This window comes from Eriocheir sinensis, chromosome 10 (assembly GCF_024679095.1).
Source record: "Eriocheir sinensis breed Jianghai 21 chromosome 10, ASM2467909v1, whole genome shotgun sequence".
NCBI classification, from domain to species: domain Eukaryota; kingdom Metazoa; phylum Arthropoda; class Malacostraca; order Decapoda; family Varunidae; genus Eriocheir; species Eriocheir sinensis.
The window spans coordinates 11,841,839-11,864,905 of record NC_066518.1 but is presented as its reverse complement, the minus strand read 5'-3'; the positions used below and the strand labels follow the sequence as shown (position 1 = coordinate 11,864,905).

Below are 23,067 nucleotides of genomic sequence, written 5' to 3'. Positions count from 1 at the left end.
TAAGTAAAGATTTAGTTAATTCAATCTTATATTTATATTTTTCAGGTATTCCATAATTTCGTTTTTTCTTTAAATGTTTTATCATTTGTGGAAGCCAGCCAATCAGGTGCAGTGCTACAGATGCTGGTTAGGCACCAGAGGAACAGTTTGTTTGAATGGAAGAATTCTATACCAAATTATACAATCGGGGGACAGGAGGATGGTGGTGAGAAGAGGACCTTTTTGGATTATCCAGTGGTCTGAAAAGTGGCAAGTGTCTTTCAGTCTTGATAAGTGTAAAGTCACTTTGGGTCTGGACATAGTAACCATATATACAACATGTATGGGAAGCCTCTACAGGGCATACAGGAGGAATCAGATCTTGGAGTCACTATCAGCAGTGACCTGAAACATACAAACCACTGTAAAAGAGATTATAGCAAAGCGAATATTATGCTTAAGTACATAGTGACGTACCAAAGAGGTAATAAATATTTTTTTTGTGATTTAGTGATATATGGGTTGTGTCTACGGGATGAGGCAATTATTCGGGGAATCTGTCTGCTACCCTGAGAAGGTGGGGACCCTACTCACAGCATCTTCAGGCCATTCATGAATTTACTCATCGTTAGCCTTCCTTCCCATAGGCATTTTACTCACAACATAGGGAAAAAGGGAATAACTATGAACAAGGAAAAGTCCAAGGAAACTGTACTAGAGTAACTAGACACAGGACTTAAGTTTGAGGCTGGGGAAGATGCCATACCAGAATTTAGTAATGATCCCAAGTTTCTAAGCTCTCAACAGTGATAACAGGCTTAGAAATGTTTGAGAGTGAGGGGCAACAGGATGTAGAGGTTAGGATTTATACACCAGAAAATGTTAAATAAAACAAGTTTTCTGTGTATCTTTCCAGGAATTGTGTGGGGTGGCCAAGGATGTAAGTACATTCCAACATATTTAATTTTCTAAGAAGTGTACCTGTTTTATAAGTTTTGCTTTTCTACAATTTTTTTTTCTGCTCACTTAAAAACTTCAATGTTTGGGCTAATTGAAAATCTGAAGAAAAAAAAAAAGACATTTGGGACATGGCACCGTGCCACTGTAGATTATCAGTCTGAAATACTTGAATTGCTCTGCCTCAGGGAATGGTGATAAATGGATGTGATTACATGCATGACGGTTACTGCCATGTTGAACAAGTTGACACGGTTATTTCAAACATTACCTAGTAGTTATAGGGTTGAATTGAATAATTTGTTTTTTCAAATTGATATTTGAATATTTAGATTGTTAACTGTAAAAGTCACTGCTCATTTTCATTAAATGCCTCTACCCCTGCAACATATTGTTATGTATGTTAACACTTCTATTTATATATTTTAGTAGTTGTGAAAAGGTGAACAACTACCTGAATATAAATGCAAACAAGCTAACCTGTTTGTAGAGATAAAAGTAAGCCAGTGGTGTGCTGTGGTTAAGTGACAATTGTTTGATTTGTGGGCATTACACATTTACTTTATACTGATGTGCCATTCTGCTGTTTCAGTAAGTTATTAAGGATTAAAGTTGATAGTCATAATCGTTAAAAGGGTAAGTTATTTATCACTGACCTCCAAAGAAGCTCTGCAGTAACTGTTGAACTGACTGATAAATAAGTAGTGTGTACACTTATGAAGGTTTTTGTTATTTTTGTTGTTAGGTTTAGTATAAGAATTATGCATATCATTTAGTGTGCTATTCAGGGAATTATCATCATTTATTTTTGTAGTGTATATCATATCACTTGTTTGTTAATTTCATATTTCATAATCATGGCTCATATCTTTGTAATTCTCAGATACTTTTTGGTTACTATTTGTTACTTCTTGTCTTACATTAAAAAATGAGTTTTTTTCTGTACTTATGAAAGACAGTTATGAAAGAGTAGATCACTGCATAATACATGCTAAAACGACTTACGTATATTCACCTTAAGAAGATAGCCATAGTTTGTACATTACACTGACCATCTGTGATCCATTAGGAGGCAACTTCAATTCCTCGAGTGGTGTGCAGGGCAGCCTTGTTATACCGTCACCTGTGATTTATTGAATAATGCCTCCAGGTGCTCCATACAATCTAGGAATTCGTGAAAATTATGATTAGGTTCAAATACGAATAACATTTTGAAAAAAATTGCTGTTAGTAAAAAAATTCTTAAATATGTTACCAATTCCTTTAGTTCCTGTTGTAGTTTTAGATATACAGCTGTGGTTCAAGAAAAAAAAATGTATTAGCTTTCATTCCTGTCATTAAAGCTATTACATAATTACTTGCACATCAAAACATGAATTTTCTGTAATTCAAGTGTTGTCACTAAACTTGTGAAATATGGTGGGATAATGTCTGCCTACACTGTGAAATTTTAAGTGGTTGGAAAGTTTGAAAGCATGGTAATTTTAAAGGTGCTGCCTCAGCAGATGTTACTTCTACATGTAACACTTTCATCGCCAGGGGCTCCAGGTATGTGTTCAAATTTGACTGTGGATCAGCTGTACCTCAGTGAAAAGTTGTCAAAACAGTCTTGTTTAACATTTATATAAATGACAGACCTAACATAAACTCAAGAGAACATAATTCCTCTGTTTTCTCCATTTAATTTTGATTACTATCAACAAAGTCCCATAAACATTGTGTTGGTTTTATTTGCATTAGTCAATATTGGCATTAATATATTCAATTTGGAAGAAATACTAATAAAAAAGAATGGAGATGTGATGGGAAGGTGGTTGAATCAATTATTGTTCAGCTGGACAAAATGTTTGGGGTGTATACATTGAGTCAGGAAGGTGAAACTCCATAGTCAGTCATCCTCTCAGGAATGAATGCTTAAATGTTCCTCATCTGATAAACATGAGTGAATAAGAAAATGATAATATGCCAGACATCAAAGGTCATATGGCACTATGGTGTGGGCAGAGGAAAAGACACCGGTGTGTGGGAGGGTGATACCCTAAATGGGAGAACTGTAAGCTTAGATTTAATAGATGAGTTCCTTGAATGACATTGGTATTCTGAGATATTGCTTAGACCATAGTTAAGCAAATATTATGTTTAATATTTGTGTATTTTGTAAGAACTACTCACTCCATGAACATTTATTTTTCAATGTGGAACTTTGTTGCATATGTTGTGTGCGTCTTATTTCTTGCTTGTATCAGGCACTTCTCAAATTAATTTATTGATTAATTTTCACATTTATTGATTGTGGCAAACCTCATAACTTAATATGATCATGAATTTGTGTAACATGAATAACTGCTGTGTGCGGTGCAGAGTTATGCAGCCGTAACAACAAATTGACACTAGTTTGGGAAGTTGTTTATGAATCTACATTCCCTAGGAACTATGTTACCATTACATGTCTAGAAGTGAATGGCATTTGCAAATTAAAAATTACTGGATAAAAAAATGCTTACCAACAGTGTACCTATTATCATAACAAAACTCCAGTAGTATTACAGCATGTCTTACTGTGTGATCTCTACAATATACCATTAGTGATTTTCTATTTCATACTTCCACTTGGACAGTGTTCCATTTGCATTCCTCATTTTTTTTAAGTCATTAATTTGATGATAGTATTCAGCTTGATGTGTCCTTTGTGCTATTGTATTTTTACATAAAAAGTAATGCTCTCAGGCATTTAGGGTCTGACTTTTGAGATGTTAATACACTAGCTTAGCCATCTGCAGCTTTTTCTACAACAGTAACCAATAAATAGCTCTTGCAGCAATATTCCCTGGAGAATATATGGAACAAAATATATAATCTTTCTTAGAAATTATTATAATCCAGTTCCCTTATAAAGGTATGCACTATGCACATCCATCTTTCTAGTCAACATAAAAGGAACTATATCATATGTTAACCCTGTATAATGGAAGTGCACAATCTATACATTTAGTATTTTGCAGTGATGTTATAGTGTAATACAACACAATGTTCCTTTGGTTATCTAGCATAGCTACTTACACTGTTGGTTTTAATTTATTGCCAGCCTGCTATTATGATACATTCATTAAAAGTTTGATGAAGTCACAGGTTTTTGACATGTGAACTATGACATTGTCTTGTCTTTTGTTATGTGATGTGCTCACAATAAAATGTGAATGTGATAATAGTTTACTTTCCATAACTTCATGCACCAGGGGAGGTGATCGCTGAGTGGTCAGCGTGCTGGCGCTACATAAAGGAGGACACAGGTTCGTGTCTCACCTGCCAATACAAACAAACTGGCAATTTTTCAGTCGCTGCTGAGTTGCCAAGATTGCCCACGTGCTGTCCTGAAGACCACTGATCAACCCGGACTCTAGATTCTCTCTCTTAAAGGGTATCAAAGATGAGCTCCAGGGAGCAGCATGAGCCAAGCAAGATGGCACCACTATAAACTCTTGCCTTTACCATAATGGGCTGGGGTTGACCATCAGGCCCCACTAAAAAAGCATACTGGCGCCGTAGGCGGGGAAAAAAAAAAAAAAAAAAAAAAAAATAGAACATATGGTTCTAGATCCGAATATCACTGAAATGAGTTGATGGAAATATCAGCCTTTGTACAATATTTGCCCCCCTCTCTCCCAACCTACCAGTTCCTCTACATACTCCATCTCCCTGCATATACATTTCACCTCCACTCATATTCAACAGTCCCACCATCAACTCAAACCCTACAAAAACTTCCTACCCGGCCACTCCACCACCTGTCATCCCCTATCCACCAAGCCCTGCAACCAACTAACTCTGTCTACTATTCCCCATATCAATCCTCCCCTTATCTCTGCATCCACTCACTCTTAATTTGTCTATTAGTTCCACCACCCTGTCTATATTCCACCTGTCAACCTGTCTAGTATTATTCCATCTGCCCACCTGTATTTCACATGTAGTACTCTTCCACCTGCCCACTGTCTATTCCACCTTCCACCTGTACTACTCCACCTTCTGCCTATCTACTCTTCCCACTCTCAACTCACCCCTTATTCATCTCAACCTCCACTAACCTTTCATCTATCTATCGGTTCTACCACCCTGTCTATACTCCACCTGTTAACCTGTCTAGTACTATTCCACTTCCCACCACCTGTTAACCTGTCTAGTACTATTCCACTTCCCACCTGTTTTCCACCTGTACATCCCCTCAACCTCCACTAACCCTTAATATATCTATCTATAAGTTCCACCACTCCAACAACCCCAAACCCCCATTTACCAACACCCCTACCAAGCTACATAAATCCTACTATATCCTCAGTTTTCCCATTACTTATCCACCCTCTATATCCAGCTGTACGTCCTATATTACTACCCCTACTACCTATGTCATTATTAATACCTCTATCCATTATTCTTACTATTGTTTGTTTCCCTAACCATGAGCTCCATTACAGTTATTAACTCCTTACCATTACCAAAAACTTCTGCCAGCTATCTATATAGTATAGCTACTAGTTTTGTGGATAAATCTTCCTCCTTTAATTGTCCTCTTCTATATATAGTTCCATTATCTACCATATATCACCTAGAGGTTATTTTTTTCCCATTTATCTACCTATCTAGATTAGTTATAGTTAGCATGTCTATATCTTTACAACCATTCTCTTTCTCTCTATCTCCCTCACTGAAGAAACTACTGCAATGAGATGTGTATTGTGTGTGTGTGTGTGTGTTCCTTCCACTACATAATCAAATATCATTCATCTCTCTCTCTCTCTCTCTCACACACACACACACACACACACACACACACACACACACACACACACACACACACACACACACACACATACACTGAAGAAACTACTGCAATGAGAGAGAGAGAGAGAGAGAGAGAGAGAGAGAGAGAGAGATGAATGATATATAATTATGTTGTGGAAGGAACACACACACACACACACACACATACATACACACAGTTGCCAAGTCTGAGTATATGGTTACCCTTTGAAATTTACCATATCTACAATCGGACATATACCAACTTTACCATACATCGTAAACACACTATTTTCTACTACTTAGTAACTTGTCAATCACATAGCAGATAAAAAAAATATATATATGAAACTAGTAAACACCAATCGTATACGGCCTCAGATTATCGTACACTATTGTCCTTGTAAAGTGATAAGATATGGCCGGCAATGATCAAACCTTCCCTCTATATTTATCATCCCTTCATGCACACATACACACATGACAATACTAGTTTATGTACAGGGGAGGACCGGGGCAGCCTTAAGAACAATAGGAGAGGAGTTTATATCCAACAAGCAACGAAAATATATGGGAAAATCATGAAAGTTATCGCGGCTTGACCACCACTTCCTGATAACCGTTACGGCGCTATTGTGCATTATTATTATTATTATTATTAAGTATAAGACAACTGCTCGGTGTGGCGGTACAGGTGCATTACAGGAAGCTCACTACTCCAGTACGGGTCCAGTGAGTAGAGGAGGTGCATTCATTTAAAAGCTGCAAGCGAGTTTTGAACGAGGTGTTTTCTTGTCACCTCATACTAGGGAAATATTGTTCTGCCCTTCGTGAATAGCTAAATGTGGTGTTATAGCGGTATTATGGTCCTGTTAATCCTTATTAGTCCTATCTATTGTATGTCATGTCTGGTTAAAAGCTGTACGTGAGTTTTGAGAGGTTTTCTTTGTCACTGCATTACAACTAGGGAAATATTGTTCTACCTTTTGTGAATAGCTAAATGTGGTGTTATGGTGCTGTTAATCCATAGCCCTATCTGTTGTATATCATGTCTGGTTAAGATCTGCATGGGAGTTTTGATCGGGGTGTTATCTTGTCACTGCATTACAACTAGCAAGGGAAATACTGTTTTGTCCTTCATGAATAGCCAACGGTGGTGTTAAAGTGGTGTTATGGTGCTGTTAGTCCTTTTCTATTGAGTGTAATGTCTGGTCTCATAGATTGGGGTACAGTTTTCAGTCTAGGGGGTAATAATTATGAACTGGAATGTAACAAAAAAGGCAATTTGTGAGAGCTGACTAAATATGGATATACCAACATCATACCTGATTGGAAAAAAAAAAAAAAAAAATCAGTGGGATGTAGGAACTGACCGAACTGTCTTTCATTCCTGGGACATGCATACTTCATCACCTCACAATACTGTCATTATGGAGTTCATATGTAATTTCTCTCTCTCTCTCTCTCTCTCTCTCTCTCTCTCTCTCTCTCTCTCAGCTTGGTCGTCTCTCTCTCTCTCTCTTTCAGCTTGGTCGGATAGATGGGAGATGCCCTTTAACGTAGACAAGTGCCAGGTCCTTCAAGTTGGAACAAGAAATAAAGAAGTTTGATTACGAAATTGGTGGCGTTAAACTCACAAGCGTTCAATGCGTTAAGGACCTGGGGGTCAAAATCGCGTCAAACCTCAAATTCTCACATCAATGCATCGATGCAGCAAATAAAGCGAACAGAATGTTGGGCTTCATTAAAAGAAACTTTTTATTCAAGAATAAAGATGTAATACTTCCGCTCTACAAAAGTTTAGTCAGACCCCACTTGGAATATGCGGTACAGTTTCGGTCTCCCCACCATGCAAAGGACATTGCTAAATTAGAAGGTGTTCAATGTTGGGCAACAAAAATGATCCCTTCCTTGTGCAATAAATCTTACGAAGAAAGGCTTTCCACCCTTAACATATTCTCTCTTGAGAAACGCCGCCTCCGAGGAAAACTGATCGAATGTTTTAAAATACTTAATGGTTTCACGAATGTAGACAGAACAAAATTGTTTATGATCAATGACACTTTGCGAACGAGGAACAATGGCATAAAACTCAAATGTAGACAAGTAAATTCAGACTGCACCAAAAATTTCTTCACCAACGTTGTAGTGCGAGAATGGAATAAGCTCCCACCTTCAATGGTCCAGTGTAACACGATTGACTCCTCTGTCTACGTAACGTCCCATGAAGCTCCCTTCTATATCCTATCCAATTTTCTTTCAGATCCATGCATACAGCAGATAGCTTTCCACCCTTGACAAGATTCTCACTTCTCTACTCTCATTTTATAGAAGCTGTGACAATAGACTATACAGTTTCTTGAGAGGAGTAAGAAGCTGCAAGCTGTCTATTTCTAACTATGAAATATTGTGTTTTACTCACTTACTAGCACCAGACCTGCCATGGCAGGAACATGGGGCCCACTACACCAGTCTGAAACAGGAGTCAAATAAAAGAAATTAAAGAATGCTCAAAACATTTTAATAACAAACTGCAATAGCTGGTTTGATTGCTAAAATAAGAACTATATTTTGGGTCTAGTATGAAAATTATGCCCTTTAAGGGATGATGAAAGTATAGTATCTGCTAAGCAGCTAAGCAGTATGAGCAGATTGAAGAAATGTTCACAAGTAGTTCACCTAACAATGATCAGATGGGATGTGGGTCTCAGATGCAAAAGGTTACTATTAACCTGCAATCATATTTTTTTTTTCATTAGGACCCAGTAAAGTATTGTCATGTAACTTATTATTTTTATACATTGGCTGGACTTGAATTCAATGCCTTATTTACTTTACAACAAACCAGATTTTTTGACGTCTACTGTTCAATCTTCTCTTTAATTACAATCAGCTATAAAATTAGGCAATACACTATATAAAAATAAAAAGGTATATGAATAACAAGACACTATGAGAAACAGTGTCTCAAAAACTTAGCCTTACTTGATGTTATATCAAGAAAAAGGATGTAATCCAATGTTAACTTTAAAACCCATTACTATCCCACCACATAATACACGTGTGTAATTATAATATGCTTGTTCGGAAAAAATATATATATATTATGTGTATTACTCAAAGTTTCACTTAACTATGTCTAAATGCATGTACATTTATAAGTATGAACACAATCCTTATACTTTCAGAAACTCCTGCTGCTTACTGCACTGTGCAATTACAACACCTGCTGCCTATTCATCAGAAGACTGTCTTCCCATTTTGTTCTGCACATGTGCTTAGAAGCAAATTCATAAAATACTACATGTGGCTGACAAGGCACTGACCCATAAGGAAAAAAAGGAACAGCTCTACAAGAATGAAAAGTTATAATATTATCATTGCAATAATTTTGGTTCTCTTCAGTAGAACCGTACGAACCAATGGCTCTCCTCTGGCAGAGTTAAAAAAACTTCCTGCAACTCATTATGTTGAAAAGCTTGCTAGCCCTTGTCCCTGTAAAGATAAGCTTCTCTGTTTACCTCTCGCACAAGCCATGAATGAAAATGCCACAGCACCTCATGTCCTCAACTATATCAAGAAATCAGAGAAAAAAGAGGTATGGTAAATATGTCATATCTACCTGTTTAAAAATCTAACAAAGTACAGTAATGGTAGTGATACACTAATAGTTTGCAAGAAAATATTCACTAAGGAACCTATTTGCTTTTATGCAAACACAGTTTATCAAGTTCTGGATTCATGACTTTGGATCTGGTGGCAAAATACTGAATTTATAAAATCCAGTGGTGAAATGTGACCCTGCCACTGCATGTCTAAGAGCACAATGAGAAAAAACGGCTTGTCTGGTAATTAATTCAGTAAATTAACTGAGCCACACCATGAATTTTTGTTAGAAATCAATTTAGTTATAAATGACTTAATTGGTCAGTCAGTGGGAAAGAGTGTTAATGCATATTTTTGACATACTGTGATTGAAAATGCTACTTCCTGTTATTTTATTCAGGTGATAATGGGAAGTAGCCTTAATCTTTTCCAGGCTGCTATAGCCTGTAATGATAAGTAGATAATGTATAAGTGACAGGTGTGTCTCAATGAAGTGTGGAGCATTGGATGAAGGTCTTGCCTGATGCCTTGCCAGTTGTGAACTAGCCCATGAAAAAATAATCAGGAAAGCCTGTTAAAGTGTCTAAAAAGACCTTCAATGTGACCCGACATCAGTTCATAAATAAGACTATTTTGTTAGTCCTTGAGATTGTTTTCCAAAGGTTTATGCATTTGTCAATGTTAATGCAATGAAAGAGGAATGTTTAGTAATTCAGTACCTTTGGTTCTGCAAAATTATAGTTTATTGGTGACCATATGGCATCAACAAGATGTCTTACTCAAGGGCTCACTGTGCATATTAGTAGTGAATTTTTTTTTGCCGACTCATCTCTGTTACAACATGCCAGGAACTATTCAGTGCAAGTATACTATATGAGGTCATTTATTTTACCCAGGTATTTGCATTTGTGGTGAAGTGTAATGCCTCAGTGTGGGGAAAGTTCAACTGGTCCAAGCTAACGACTGTGGCTCTCGCCAACTTTTATGATACTGATCTGGTGTGTCACGCCCATCAGCATGGTGTTCGGGTGGTCAAGTTGGGTAAGGCTGTTTAATGTATGAACCTTCATGACAATCTAAGTGACAAAAAACTTAAATACTTTACCAATTTGGTTTAATAATATCTTAAATGAAAATTTTATGGAATATTAATGATTATATACTCAAATTCCCAAATGTAAAATGATGATATATAACTTTTTTTTTTTATCTTGGAGACCTCTAACACTCACCTTGCTTGACATGCTCTTTGTTTGCATGCAAAATAACCTTTCACTTTCCAACATCTAGACTCCTAGATGATAATTTCCAAATCAATAGTTTGCAGTTCCCCTAATTTGTGAAATTCAAAGAAAAACATGAAATAATATGAATTTAAAAATGCTTGATTAATGCAAACTTTACTTAAGTTTTTAGGAAACAGCCATAACCTCAGACCTTGCTATCATTTCCGATTGGGGTCAAAGGAACCTTGTGTCCTTCAATGCCTCAAAAACCCAGTTTCTCCACCTATCAACTCGACACAATCTTCCAAACATCTATCCCCTATTCTTCGACAGCACTCAGCTGTCACCTTCTTCAACACTAAATATCCTCGGTCTCTCATTAGCTCAAAATCTCAACTGGAAACTTCACATCTCCTCTCTTACTAAATCAGCTTCCTCGAGGTTGGGCGTTCTGTATCGTCTCCGCCAGTTCTTCTCCCCAGCACAGATGGTTTCCATATATAGGGGCCTTGTCCGCCTTCGTATGGAGTATGCATCTCACGTGTGGGGGGCTCCACTCACACAGCTCTCTTGGACAGAGTGGAGTCTAAGGCTCTTTGTCTCATCAGCTCTCCTCCTCTTACTGATAGTCTTCTACCTCTTAAATTCCACTGCCATGTTGCTTCTCTTTCTATCTTCTATCGATATTTTCATGCTGACTGCTCTTCTGAACTTGCTAACTGCATGAGTCCCCCCCTCTTGTGGCCCCGCTGCACACGACTTTCTATTCATGCTCATCCCTATACTATCCAAACCCCATATGCAAGAGTTAACCAGCATCTCCAGTCTTTCATCCCCTTCACTGGTAAACTCTGGAACAGTCTTCCTTTGTCTGTATTTCCTCCTGCCTATGACTTGACCTCATTCAAGAAGAGTGTATCAAGACACCTCTCCACCCAAAATTGACGTCTCTTTTGGCTACTCTTTACTTTTTACTTTTGTGGGAGCGGCGAGTAGCGGTTTTTACCCTTCTTGTTGCCCTTGAGCCGAATCCTCTGATGTAAAAAAAAAAAATAAAAAAAAAAATAAAAAAAAATAAAAAAAAAGTGATGAAGAGCACTACATGAGTGAGGTAGTGGTGTGGCACAGGTGTTGACAGGCCTGACTCACAGGTGTGCCATTTCATCAATCAGGCGGGCTGCAGCCACTGGTTGTTGCCTCATCTGCCCTTATACCAGAAACAACTGACCTAAGAACTGAACAAGTTTCCCTTTCTTGTATTTTTACTTCAATTTCATGTTCATATTCCAATTGGTCCTGCAAGTGTACAGCACTTTTGCTCTAAATGACTTCTTATTTTATAAACTTTTTTCTCCAGGGAATTTTCCAACAAATCAGCTAAGCAACAAAACAGCTCGCAAAGAATGGATTAAACTACAGACAAGTCAAATTATTCTGTACTTTCTGGATGGTATCAATATTGATTATGAAGATGCCCTTGATCCATTTACCCCTGAGCAGTATGGCCTCACAAGCTTGGTGAAGGAGACAGCAGATGCCTTCCACTCAACACTTCCTGGTTTACAGGTCAGTGTATGTACATATTTGTACACACACACAAAAAAAAGTATGGTGAAGGAGGCAGACTGAGGGAAAACAATATGATAAAAAAAAGCTTGCAAGATGCTTCTCCTATAAAAAGAATAACAAGGGTGATACTTAAGAATAATCAATAGGAGTATACAATGGGGGACATTCACCTCAGCTATCCAACAATGCTAATTCCAAGGGTCCCTTCAAGCAAGTCTTCATGCAGTCTGCCTTCCCTTCCCAAAGCACCTCAGGGCAAGGTTCCATCAACTAGCTTAAGTTCCAAGCCTTGTGGGCATCCCCTTAGCCTCCTCCACTCAGGACTGTCTCCAATAAAAATAACCTGGCAAGCAGGGATAGACCATTTTAGACATCATGAATAGACTCCAAAAGGCCTTGAGCCACGTGGATCCCTCTGGCTCGATGTTAGAGTGTCCATCTCCTGTCTCAGGGGCCCAGGTTCGAATCCTGGGTGGAATGTCTTGAGGGGGAAAAAAGTATTTTCCCGAACACATCAATTTCTCATATTTCTCATGTGTTTAGAGAAGTGGAAATACCTCCATGACAGTGTTGGTGGAGGATTATCTGTATGTATATGAACACAAGAAGGCTATTATCATTTGCAGTAATCTCCCAACACAGGTGTCGTTTGATGTTGCATGGTCAGCCAAAGGGATTGATGGACGATACTATGAGTACAAAAAGATTGCTGAATATAGCGATGTCATCTTCATTATGGCCTATGACGAGCAGAGCCAGATTCTGACTGGTCCCTGCACTGCAAGGTAGGTGGATACACGAGTGTTTTCTGATGCTGATGCTAGTGCAGGATTTTAAAGGTGGCTCACTAATTATTCATTACCTAGATGAGAAAGGTGGGTAGCTCTGTACAACCAGTAGTATTCTTACAGTACTTTTTACGCAACTGGTGATTATCTTAAAAATGAATTCGTGAAGAGAGTGTATGAGGGAAGGATTGAGGGAGGGGGTGTCAGGGGAAGACCACCTATGAAGTGGATCAATAGGGTGAGTGAATATTGGAGCGAGAGAGTTGGAAGTAGCAGGATTAAATGTGTTGAGACGGAGTACCAAAACAGGGAGAGCTGGAGATATTTCTGCCGCAGCCACCTCCTGGGGGGAAGTTCACGCGAGGGAGCAAGGCATTGGAGATATAAATAGATAAATGGTAGAACAAATATTTGGCATCTTGGAAGGACATAGTAAACACTGAAAGGATCAAAAACACTGTAAAAATAGCAATGAAATGTGAGTGCAAACCATGCAGCCACAGGTAGTGAACTGGTCCAGTGAAGTTAGCATTAAAAAAAGGAACTCAAAAATATTAGTAGTAATTTTCATAGATACCAATTCAACAGGGCAAATTCTGGTATTTACAAAGCTGCACAAGGGATCCAGACTTACTTGGAGCTGGGCATCCCTTCCACCAAAATGATCCTTGGAGTCCCTTGGTATGGCTACAACTATCCTTGTCTTCACTTGGATAAGGTAAGGTTATTTTAAATTCTTGTGTTGATAACCCTCTTTTAACTCTATATTCGTTTCCTAAATACTCATATTAAATCATCAGTTTCATCATGATGTTTAAAAAATTCCTTCTCTATGTAATATTAAAAAACTACCTCCATCCACAAATTTCATATCCTCAACTTGAAAAGTTGAGACAGATAACTAAATATGCTGATCAAGTGCTGTGCCTTTTCCACACAAGTTACGTGGTTTTCGTGAGGATTTTACATCAAGTAGTAATTTTCATAAATAATTTCTTAAATGCATTGAGCTATGATACGAGGAGCTAATGGGGGCAGGCCATTATAGAGGTTTTGTGCAGAACCAGAGGATTCACTGCCTTTTGCATGAAGCTGGGTTTGTTTGTGTAGCAGCAGGAGGGTCACTTGCTCCTTCGTGGTCTTTAACCCTGGGCCTTGTGCTTCCTGCTGTGTGATGTAGGTCCTGGCAGGTTGCTTCCAAAACGATGATATTCAGCTCTACTTCACAAACATGCTCATTATGAATACTGTGCTTTGATTATGAATTATTTACCAAGCCACAGCAATATGTTTTGAACTTTTTTCAGTAAACCCATGAAATCATATGAAGATTGGCATGTAGTACCATGAATACTAGCAAAAACAAATTTAATTTCAGTTATTTCTTTTCTTTTTCAGAATAATACCTGTTACATCAAAGAAGTTCCATTTAGAGGCTGCAACTGTAGTGATGCTGCAGGGACTCAGCATCCTTACCGTGATATTTTGAGCACCCGCCATGAGTACAATGCAACTTACCAGTGGGACCGGAACACCCTTTCACCTTGGTATAATTACAAGGTAAGCACAGATGCTATTCCTTTGTATCTGTCTATATGTTCACCTAAATACAGATAGAGAAAAAGATAGACAATTTTCAGCCATAGTAAAAAATAGCCATTGCCGAAGGCAACCCACATGCTGTCCTGATGACTGTATATCAACCTGAGCTTCAGTAAAACCTATCATGAAGATCAATAGCTCTGGGGCAGCATAGGTACTCCAAGCAAAGACAGCTTCATTATAAATTAAATACTTGCTTGCAACACCAATGAGCTCCCTAAAAAAAAAAAAAAAAAAAAAAAAGGTTAATGGGACTATGAGCTGCACTGAATGTATATTAAAAAAAAAAATAAATAAATAAATAAATTAACAAAATTCCTAGGATGCAATAAATTTACACTTTAGCAGTATTCTGATGAAGTATGAAGATCTATAACACAAATACGCGAAGGGCTGAGAGCTCGTCTTTGAAATTTGAGGCACTTAAACCCATTGTAGGAACACCAAATTTTGACCTATTGGCGTGGATTTGGCCGAAGTTTATTCAGTTTTTAAAAAAATTTAGGCACTTAAACTCATCGTAGCAACACCAAATTTTGACCTATTGTCACGGATTTGGCCGAAGTTTATTCAATTTATGTTTGTTAAGCGATATAGCCCCTACTTAACGTGAAAATTAATAGGCTAAGGGCTGAGGGTTTGTCAGTGAAATTTGAGGCACTCAAACCCATCGTAGCAACACCAAATTTTGACCTATTGCCGCGGATTTGGCTGAAGTTTATTCAGTTTATGTTTGTTAAGCGATATAGCCCCTATTTAACGTGAAAACGGTAATTTATTCTCCAATTTTGGGCGAAAGGGACGTTTTTGCTGAGGGGGGAGTATTGAAGCGGGCTTCGCTACAAACCCAATCACGATGTATGGAGCAGAATCCGTGCAATTCCGTGCAATTTGCATGGGTGCCCGCTAGTTAACCCTTAATGGTGCACATATTCTGCTTGGGTGTTTTGTCTGCTTGTGTAGAGAGTCGCAGCATTTTACCTGCTTACAATCATGGTGTGCATTTTTAATATTCAAGTGCAATGGAACTTTTTTTCAGAGTTTCATCTGTAACATTTAGCCTACACAGGGAAAGCAGTGTTGCTTGTGGTTGTTGACAGTTTCTCCTACTTCTTGCAGGACATTAATGGCCAGCAACATCAGGTGTGGTATGACAATGAAAGCAGCCTCATATACAAGTACATGCTTGCCATCATGTCAGGCCTTAGAGGTGTTGGCATGTGGACAGCCAATTTTCTCGACTACTCTGACACGGCAAGTGGAAAGTTGCAACGAGAACGAATGTGGGGTATACTACCTTAATGTGACTTCTTATTTGCATTTGCTACTGTGATTCTTAGATATAGATCTGTTTTTAGGTAAAGTTGGGGGCATATGCCATAGCTGCACTTGGCCTCATTGATCATCTGTCACATTGGCCCTTGAGCCTGTGGTGGATAAGAACCAATTACTCTGGGACACAAGGTCATTGTGACATCTAGGTTATCATAGTTTACCTTCTCCAAGTTTCCCCAGGTACCTATTCATCGACCAGCCCGAAAGGAAGGGTGAACAGCTGAGTGAGCCACACGCCAACTGCCCGGCCGGGATTCAAACCCTGGCCTGCAGATTCATAGCTAGGCATGCTGCATAACCACTGCACTATGGAGGCATAAAAAAATGTTGTCTTAATGAAAATCTCTAAAATGATATTACATATTAAAGAGTCTGTTTATCAGCTAAAACTACGCTTCCTTCTTTGTTGATATAAAATATAAATTTTAAGTATGTATTACACACATACAGTATAAAGATAATTTATAGAAAACATTTTAATAAAATTTTACAAATACAAACTGTGCTGTTAAGGCAACTTCAGCACTGCTGGCATGAGAGAAAGATGTTTCTTATTTCCCTATACTGTTTGTTAACTTTCTTATCGTTTCACTTCTGACTCATTTTTGAATTGTTGCCCCAAAACCACCATTTATGGTTATCAAACACCCCAGTGACCTGATTTTAATTTGAAAGTAGATATCGAGCAGAATGGAATCTGCCCTACCAAGACGTGAGAAGTGCCCAAGGTGCAAAAAGGACTTTGTGTAATTTTTTTTTTCTGTAATTATGAAGTTCTGCTCCTCTTCTGTCTCTTGTCTCACAGTAAACAGTAATAGTTGATGAATTACTATTTTAGAGGCGATGGGTTATTTTCCTCAGCAGTGGTAAGTTACTTTAGGTTAAGGTTGGATTTTGTTGGTAAAAATCTACTTCAAGCGCCCTTCCACATCTTGTTTCCTACTTCACTAGATGTTGTAGTTGATCAGTAAATAATCTCACTTTTTGTCCATTAAAAGTTGCATGGCAAAGATTGGTTTTATTAACACATCGATATCTCGTTTCTTACTTAACAAACGGCTCTTCTGCTGTCAAAGATGCAGTCTACTAATATATAAACCTAACGTGAAAAAGGAAAGAGTGTAGAGATTAAAACAAGCTTGAAAATAGCCATAAAATGCAATACTAGCTACGTTGCACTTTTCCACCCCACACAACCTTCAACTCCTTTCATCCTATGTGGAATTAACATTACACCAATAATTACAAGAAACAACCATGTGAATACCTGTGCTGAACCAAGTATGATAGAGACACCAAAATATAACACCCAATATATATACCCTTGTACGAGATAGCTACTATAAAAGTGATATGAACCCATCTAATTTGATACCACTTACGGATTCTAACACGCCTGTTTCTGTAGCTGTCTTCTTCAGTAATTCAGGGGCCTGGGTAGGTAGATCATGGAACCACGGCCTCTAGATCATCTCCAAATGCGAAGGATGTTCAAGAGTTTTTGCTATATAATGATGTAACTGGAGTGTGGGAAAGGGACCTCTTGCCAGACAGCTGTTTCTTGAGGGTGGTTGCTGTCACAAGCTGATAATGGCGTCTGTGTCTGCCAACATCCCAACCATCGAAGTGAGCAGAAAACTCTCAACCGTAGAATGATCTATTTGTAGTAAGATCTATGCCCAAAATAATATGAAATGAGTAATAAGTATATTTCACCAAGAAATTAAGGAAGTATAAGTGCTGCGCACGCACGGTTCGGTTGGTTTGGATTGGGCTTCGGAACGGCTGGTGTTCGAACTCGTGGAACAATTAGGACCGACTGGCTGGCTGAGTGACTGACTGATTGATTGACTGACTGAGTGACTGGCTGACTAAGTGACTGGCTGACTAAGTGACTGACTGATTGAGTGACTACAATTATTGAGATTTTGACATCTTATCATGAAATGCATTTTTGCAGTTCATGAATTGACTTTACTAGCGATTATATTGTTTATCAAGTTTTGTTCAGTAAGTGCAGTTTCGCGCAATATTCATAGGCCAACGATAAAACCGAAATCTGCGGTCAACGTAGGCTATAATCGTCCTTTACTGGAAGGCTCATTACGAAATCTGGGTGAAATTGGATAACTTAATTTTTCCACTGCATAGTGATATAAATATTGTATACGTATGTTTCTTGTATTGCTGCAGATCACACTTTGTATTGGCCCTTGAGGCCGGGATGGCATGTTCCTCCTCTTCTTTGTCGTGTAGCTTTACAACAATAAACCATCAGTCAATTAATCAACATAGGTTAATTTCAACAGTTCGAGGGGATTAGCAAACCAAAATTATTTTGAACATCTGACAACAGTTACTATTATTATTGATCCACGTGTAAAGCAAGTAGACTGTGCCCCCTCCAACACTACTGGCTAGTACATAATAATAAAACGGACCACAGGGCTACATGGCACTTTATCACGCAAGGCAGCCACCTAATGATGCACCTCTAACAGACACTCTAGATCTGCACATTCCATCTGGGCATGGCTACTTTTTTTTTTTTCTCTTCTTATCCAACAGTCTCAACTTGATTCGGCCATTATTTTTTTCCCCCAAAGATAATTTCCTTTGTAATTTTATTGCCTGCAGAGGTCACTGAAGCATAATTAATTCAGTAGAAAGTAATGTTTCAAGGCTGCATATGGGGTAATTTCCAGACGACTGCAGTGTAAGAATGGTGAAGTCACTGTCACTCGTGGGCTTCCCAAAGTCCCTGCCACATGTTCAATTGGGAAATAGGATGTTAGGGCAAGTCAAGCAGCTACATGCATCATCTGCCCCGCGGTCTCTAGCTGCTCTACACCCCTTTATTTGCATACACCCTCCTCGGAATAAACCTCACTCTTTTGTGGTGTAATGGTTATCATGCCACTATAAACAAAATTTGCCTGTGACACTAACGGGCTGGGGCTGTCGAAGAGGCCCTCGAGACAGCCTACTGGCACTACAAGCAGAAAAAAAAAAAATAAATAAATAAATAAATAAATAAATAAATAAATAAATGAATAAAAAAATAAATGATAAAAAAAATAATTCCATGGGTACAAGTTCAAACCCTAGCCTGGATAGTCCGGATATGAAAAAAAAAAAAAAAAAAAAAAAAAAAAAAAAATTAAAATGGGGAAGCCCAAGCAAAACTGGCTGGACAAAGGAGACCATCAGGCTTTTGTTCTGAAATAGAGGCACAATCCACTCTCGAAGCCCTTCAAAGCAACATTGGGCTTGGGAATGTTCCTTTTAAACTTGTTTGCTGTGGGGATGGCTAGCATGCACAAGGAAAAGATAGATGATAGATGCTTTGGTCACATGCCTTCTTTTAACAGTATGTAGAATAATGATGGACTTGAATGTAGATATTTGATTTGCCGTTTCCTAACAAACAGAGGATCTGCTAACATAATACCACCCCTAGGTGTCCACTAATCTTCTGCACTGTGCATAGCTGAATCAGAGGTGGAAGTCATACAACAAAACATTTAGGATAGAAGGGCTTCAATGATTCGGTTTATAGAAAAGGAATGTATACATTAAACACTTCAATGTATTTGTTTCCTTCTAAGTATAAAATAGAAAAAAAAATGTACCTAGAGCACAAATACTGGCACAATATGCTGAAGTATCTACATGACTACCATAACCACCAGGCTGCCTGAATTGTGTATTACAAAATTTCCCTTCGAGTAGGTGTTTGTTTAGTGTGTAATATTACATGCATAACAGAAATACGACAAAGTTTCAATGTGCCACAATGTTCCTTTTTGCCTACATCTTCATGATGCAACATTTGTCATGCTGAATGCTCTAACTTCAACCATCCCTCATACACTATGCAGTTAAAAACTCATCAAAATGCTGGTCCTCTTAATTATAATCAATTATAATCAATATGGACTCACTTTTGTCTGATTAGTAAGACAAATTTTAGTGCTCAAAATTAAGAAAATTATGTCAATATATATATATATATATATATTTATATATATATATATATATATATATATATATATATATATATATATATATATATATATATATATATATATATATTCAATATCCAATAAGACAATAGTTTTATCCAAATGAAGCTTAAAAGTAAATTTTCTGCAATTAGATTAACTGCAATCCTATTATTTACTTATTTTGATTCACTAACTTCAAAATTTAAGTGTTATTATAAAAGCATATTAAATATAATACTATCTACATCATAAAATTAAATATTTTCTTAATTAGAAGTATTGAGTAGCCCAGATAACACAACCCAACACACCACATGGTTGAAACTAGTGAGAGCACCCCTCAAGAAAAGAATACGGAAAAAAGCACTCCAAATAACATGCCTTTTAACTTTTAGTGAAATAATTATCATTTTAAAGGGTGAATACAAAATTTTTTCCAGCTACATTTAATTTGTGCTAAACTTATAAGAGGTAAGGTTTCTTTACTATAGTCTATTTCATTTCATCTGTCCACCAACAAAGCGGGAATTTTGATGGATGTGGCACCTGTGCATTTCTAGTTCATGAACACGTGAAAATGAACTGTTGTGATGCACATTCAAGATTATTTTTTAATAATATATTTGAATATTTATACATACAAAAAAACAACTCAGTCATTTGCATCAATAATCTAACATACAAGCACATGAAAAGACAAGCTTGTATCAAATAACATAGTCACATCATGCTCGAACGATATATGTTTTTCAAATTCATTGATTGATAGCCTATTTCAGGTATTTTAAAAGACAACTGGCTCTGCAAGTGCATATAAAGGATATCTAAATAATTTACTGCATGTAAATAATGATTAATAACCGAAATAACATGAAATAGTAAATAATTACAATAATTATGCAAGTGCATATAAAGGATATCTAAATAATATGCTGCATGTAAATAATGATTAATAATCAAAATAACATGAAATAGTAAATAATAACTGTTGAATGCAATGCTAAGCTATTTAGAATATTAGGCTACCCATGCTGTTTACATGCAACACATCAAAATTCCTTATGTAAAGACACTTGCAAAGTCAGATATCACTTTATGTACCTGAATGACGTGAAATATGGGTATCTGAAAGGCTATGAAGCGTTTGAGTATGATCAGACAATACTATTTGATATAGAAATTGTTCTTTTGTGTGCTTGCCATGTTTGCGATTCATATAAAAAGATGAGTTTTCTTTTGTATACACAAACATTCAGATATATCACTGAAAATATAAAGCTGATCTTCACGCAATCACAAACTAACAACGTGCAGGTGCCACATCTACGTTCGCGAGTGGACAGATGGAATGAAATGAAGTATATTTGTCACATGTTAATTCGATCTTACTATATATATCATCAAGCATAAAAGGTACACAACCCATAACCTCCATGTCTATGTTTTAGTCCCTCCAGGGTGTTAGCAGTACAGACCCCATCCACTTTTCAGGCTAATACAAAACTGTTCTTCCTTCACTGTCTAATATATCATGCTGCAATTCATACACATAATGTACTGATTGTGAATATGATCACTGTTTAGTATTTCTTTCAACATAAAATACATGTAGTATGAGAAATTATACACAAGACTGAAATTTTAACTACTATGCTGAAAGTTCTGATAAAAAAATATAAGTAATATGTACTCTCAGATGATCTCCAGCATATACATGAAAAACAGACCTCTCACTTGTTTTGAACAATGTCAGTAAAGGATTTCAGCTGCAAGCTCACACACTTATAAACTGAAAATGAGTACAAGTTTTGAATATCCACAAAACAAGGTGCTTAAACATCACCTTTTGTGACCATGCTGACCAGTTATTTCCCATGACAGTCACTCAATTCTGTATGAACATAAATTACTTAACAGGGGAGCAAGGAACTACATACATTATACTTTAAAGCATTGAATTTTTTGAGATCTACAGTCAGCCTTCACTTGCATAATCTAATGCATCACATACTCTTACATAATGAAACCAATTGGTACTTATGAAGGTTGACAAAGAATTATATCATACTCGGATCTTGGACAGAACTTAACTGTTAAGATAAGAATGAATAATAAAAATGGTCACAGGGCAACCTCAAGCCTAAAATCCTTTGTTAACCAGCAGCATAAATCATGCCAATTAACAAAGGTATTAAAAAATATTCATGACTAAAACCATGGAATTCAGAGTTCAGTTCTAACATCTTACCATACACCTACTAGATGGAGGCCCCTTGGACCACTGATCCTAGCTATAGAAGAGGAAGAAACCTAATAATGATGGTGATGATGATAATTAAATACACAAAGCCACTGCCTGTTCATATTTATCTTTTTTCATACTTATATAATCTGCAGTCAGGTTATGGAACAGACACCAACTGAAATTCTTTGCCTGAATATTTTTCTGTAAAAATGAAATAGGTATATGATTTAATATCTTAATAGATATATACACATATTTCAATAGGTTTTCTTTCATATAGAAATATAGATTAAAAACCGGTCAGCTCACCATATGTGTGTGTGTGTGTGTGTGTGTGTGTGTGTATATATATATATATATATATATATATATATATATATATATATATATATATATATATATATATATATATATATATATATATATATATATATATATATATATATATATATTAGCTAAAAAACAAAACAATGGGATCCAGAAAGTTTAGACAAAATCAATAGTCAGACCTGGATAGAGTTGTTGCAGTTTTGATTGATGGACTCTACTGTACACAATGAAAGATTATACTCATTTTGGCAATTCACTAAATACTTCAACAATTATGATTGAATTAATAATGAAGGTTTATAGGTTAATGTACTGGAGATATCTATATCTGAGTAGCCTCTTCAGTTATACATGTATATGACACCAGTAAGCTTCTGTGGTTTTCATGTTGGTGCAAATCTGTCTCTCTTGTCTGTCAGCCCACTTCATAAACAGTTTTGGCATCTGCAGTTTTCATCAGCTGTGCAGTGCAGCTGCAGCACAGTGTACCAACCAAGCCCAGCCAATTCTGAGTCCAATTGTATCGATGGACATTTGTTTTACCTTTTCATGAACTGTCACCCACGTACACATGATGCTGAGACTCATGAAGAGTCAATCTTGGTAGGTGAAGCTGGTTAGCTGAA

The 23,067-nt window shown here is 37.1% G+C and overlaps 2 protein-coding genes and 1 long non-coding RNA gene across 8 annotated transcripts in view; 2 read left to right on the top strand and 1 right to left on the bottom strand.

The window, feature by feature from the left end:
• Positions 1 to 4,142, top strand: part of LOC126996596 (phosphatidate phosphatase LPIN1-like) — a 68,162-nt gene extending 64,020 nt beyond the window's left edge. Inside the window, exon 18 of the mRNA XM_050857207.1 lies at positions 896 to 4,142. The gene's annotated coding sequence lies outside the window, so the exon portion shown is untranslated. The remainder of the gene's footprint in view (positions 1 to 895) is intronic.
• LOC126996599 (uncharacterized) lies at positions 1,484 to 18,867 on the bottom strand. The gene is made up of 3 exons (XR_007751288.1): positions 17,242 to 18,867; positions 8,156 to 8,206; positions 1,484 to 2,100 (listed from the first exon to the last, which is right to left on the bottom strand). It is a non-coding gene; the product is annotated as an uncharacterized LOC126996599 (long non-coding RNA).
• Positions 6,213 to 16,869, top strand: LOC126996598 (di-N-acetylchitobiase-like). 6 transcript variants are annotated; one of them, XM_050857210.1, is made up of 8 exons: positions 6,213 to 6,354; positions 8,922 to 9,331; positions 10,236 to 10,380; positions 11,923 to 12,131; positions 12,777 to 12,919; positions 13,511 to 13,640; positions 14,321 to 14,482; positions 15,644 to 16,869. In XM_050857210.1, the coding sequence occupies exons 2-8, from the start codon at positions 9,092 to 9,094 to the stop codon at positions 15,824 to 15,826; spliced, it is 1,212 nt and encodes a 403-aa protein (XP_050713167.1). In that variant the 5' UTR covers positions 6,213 to 6,354; positions 8,922 to 9,091; the 3' UTR covers positions 15,827 to 16,869. The 6 variants fall into 6 exon arrangements, with proteins under 6 accessions (XP_050713167.1, XP_050713166.1, XP_050713171.1 ...); XM_050857209.1 differs by having other exon boundaries at positions 6,302 to 6,465; XM_050857214.1 differs by lacking the exon at positions 6,213 to 6,354 and adding an exon at positions 6,457 to 6,478.
• Positions 18,868 to 23,067: the final 4,200 nt, after the last annotated feature.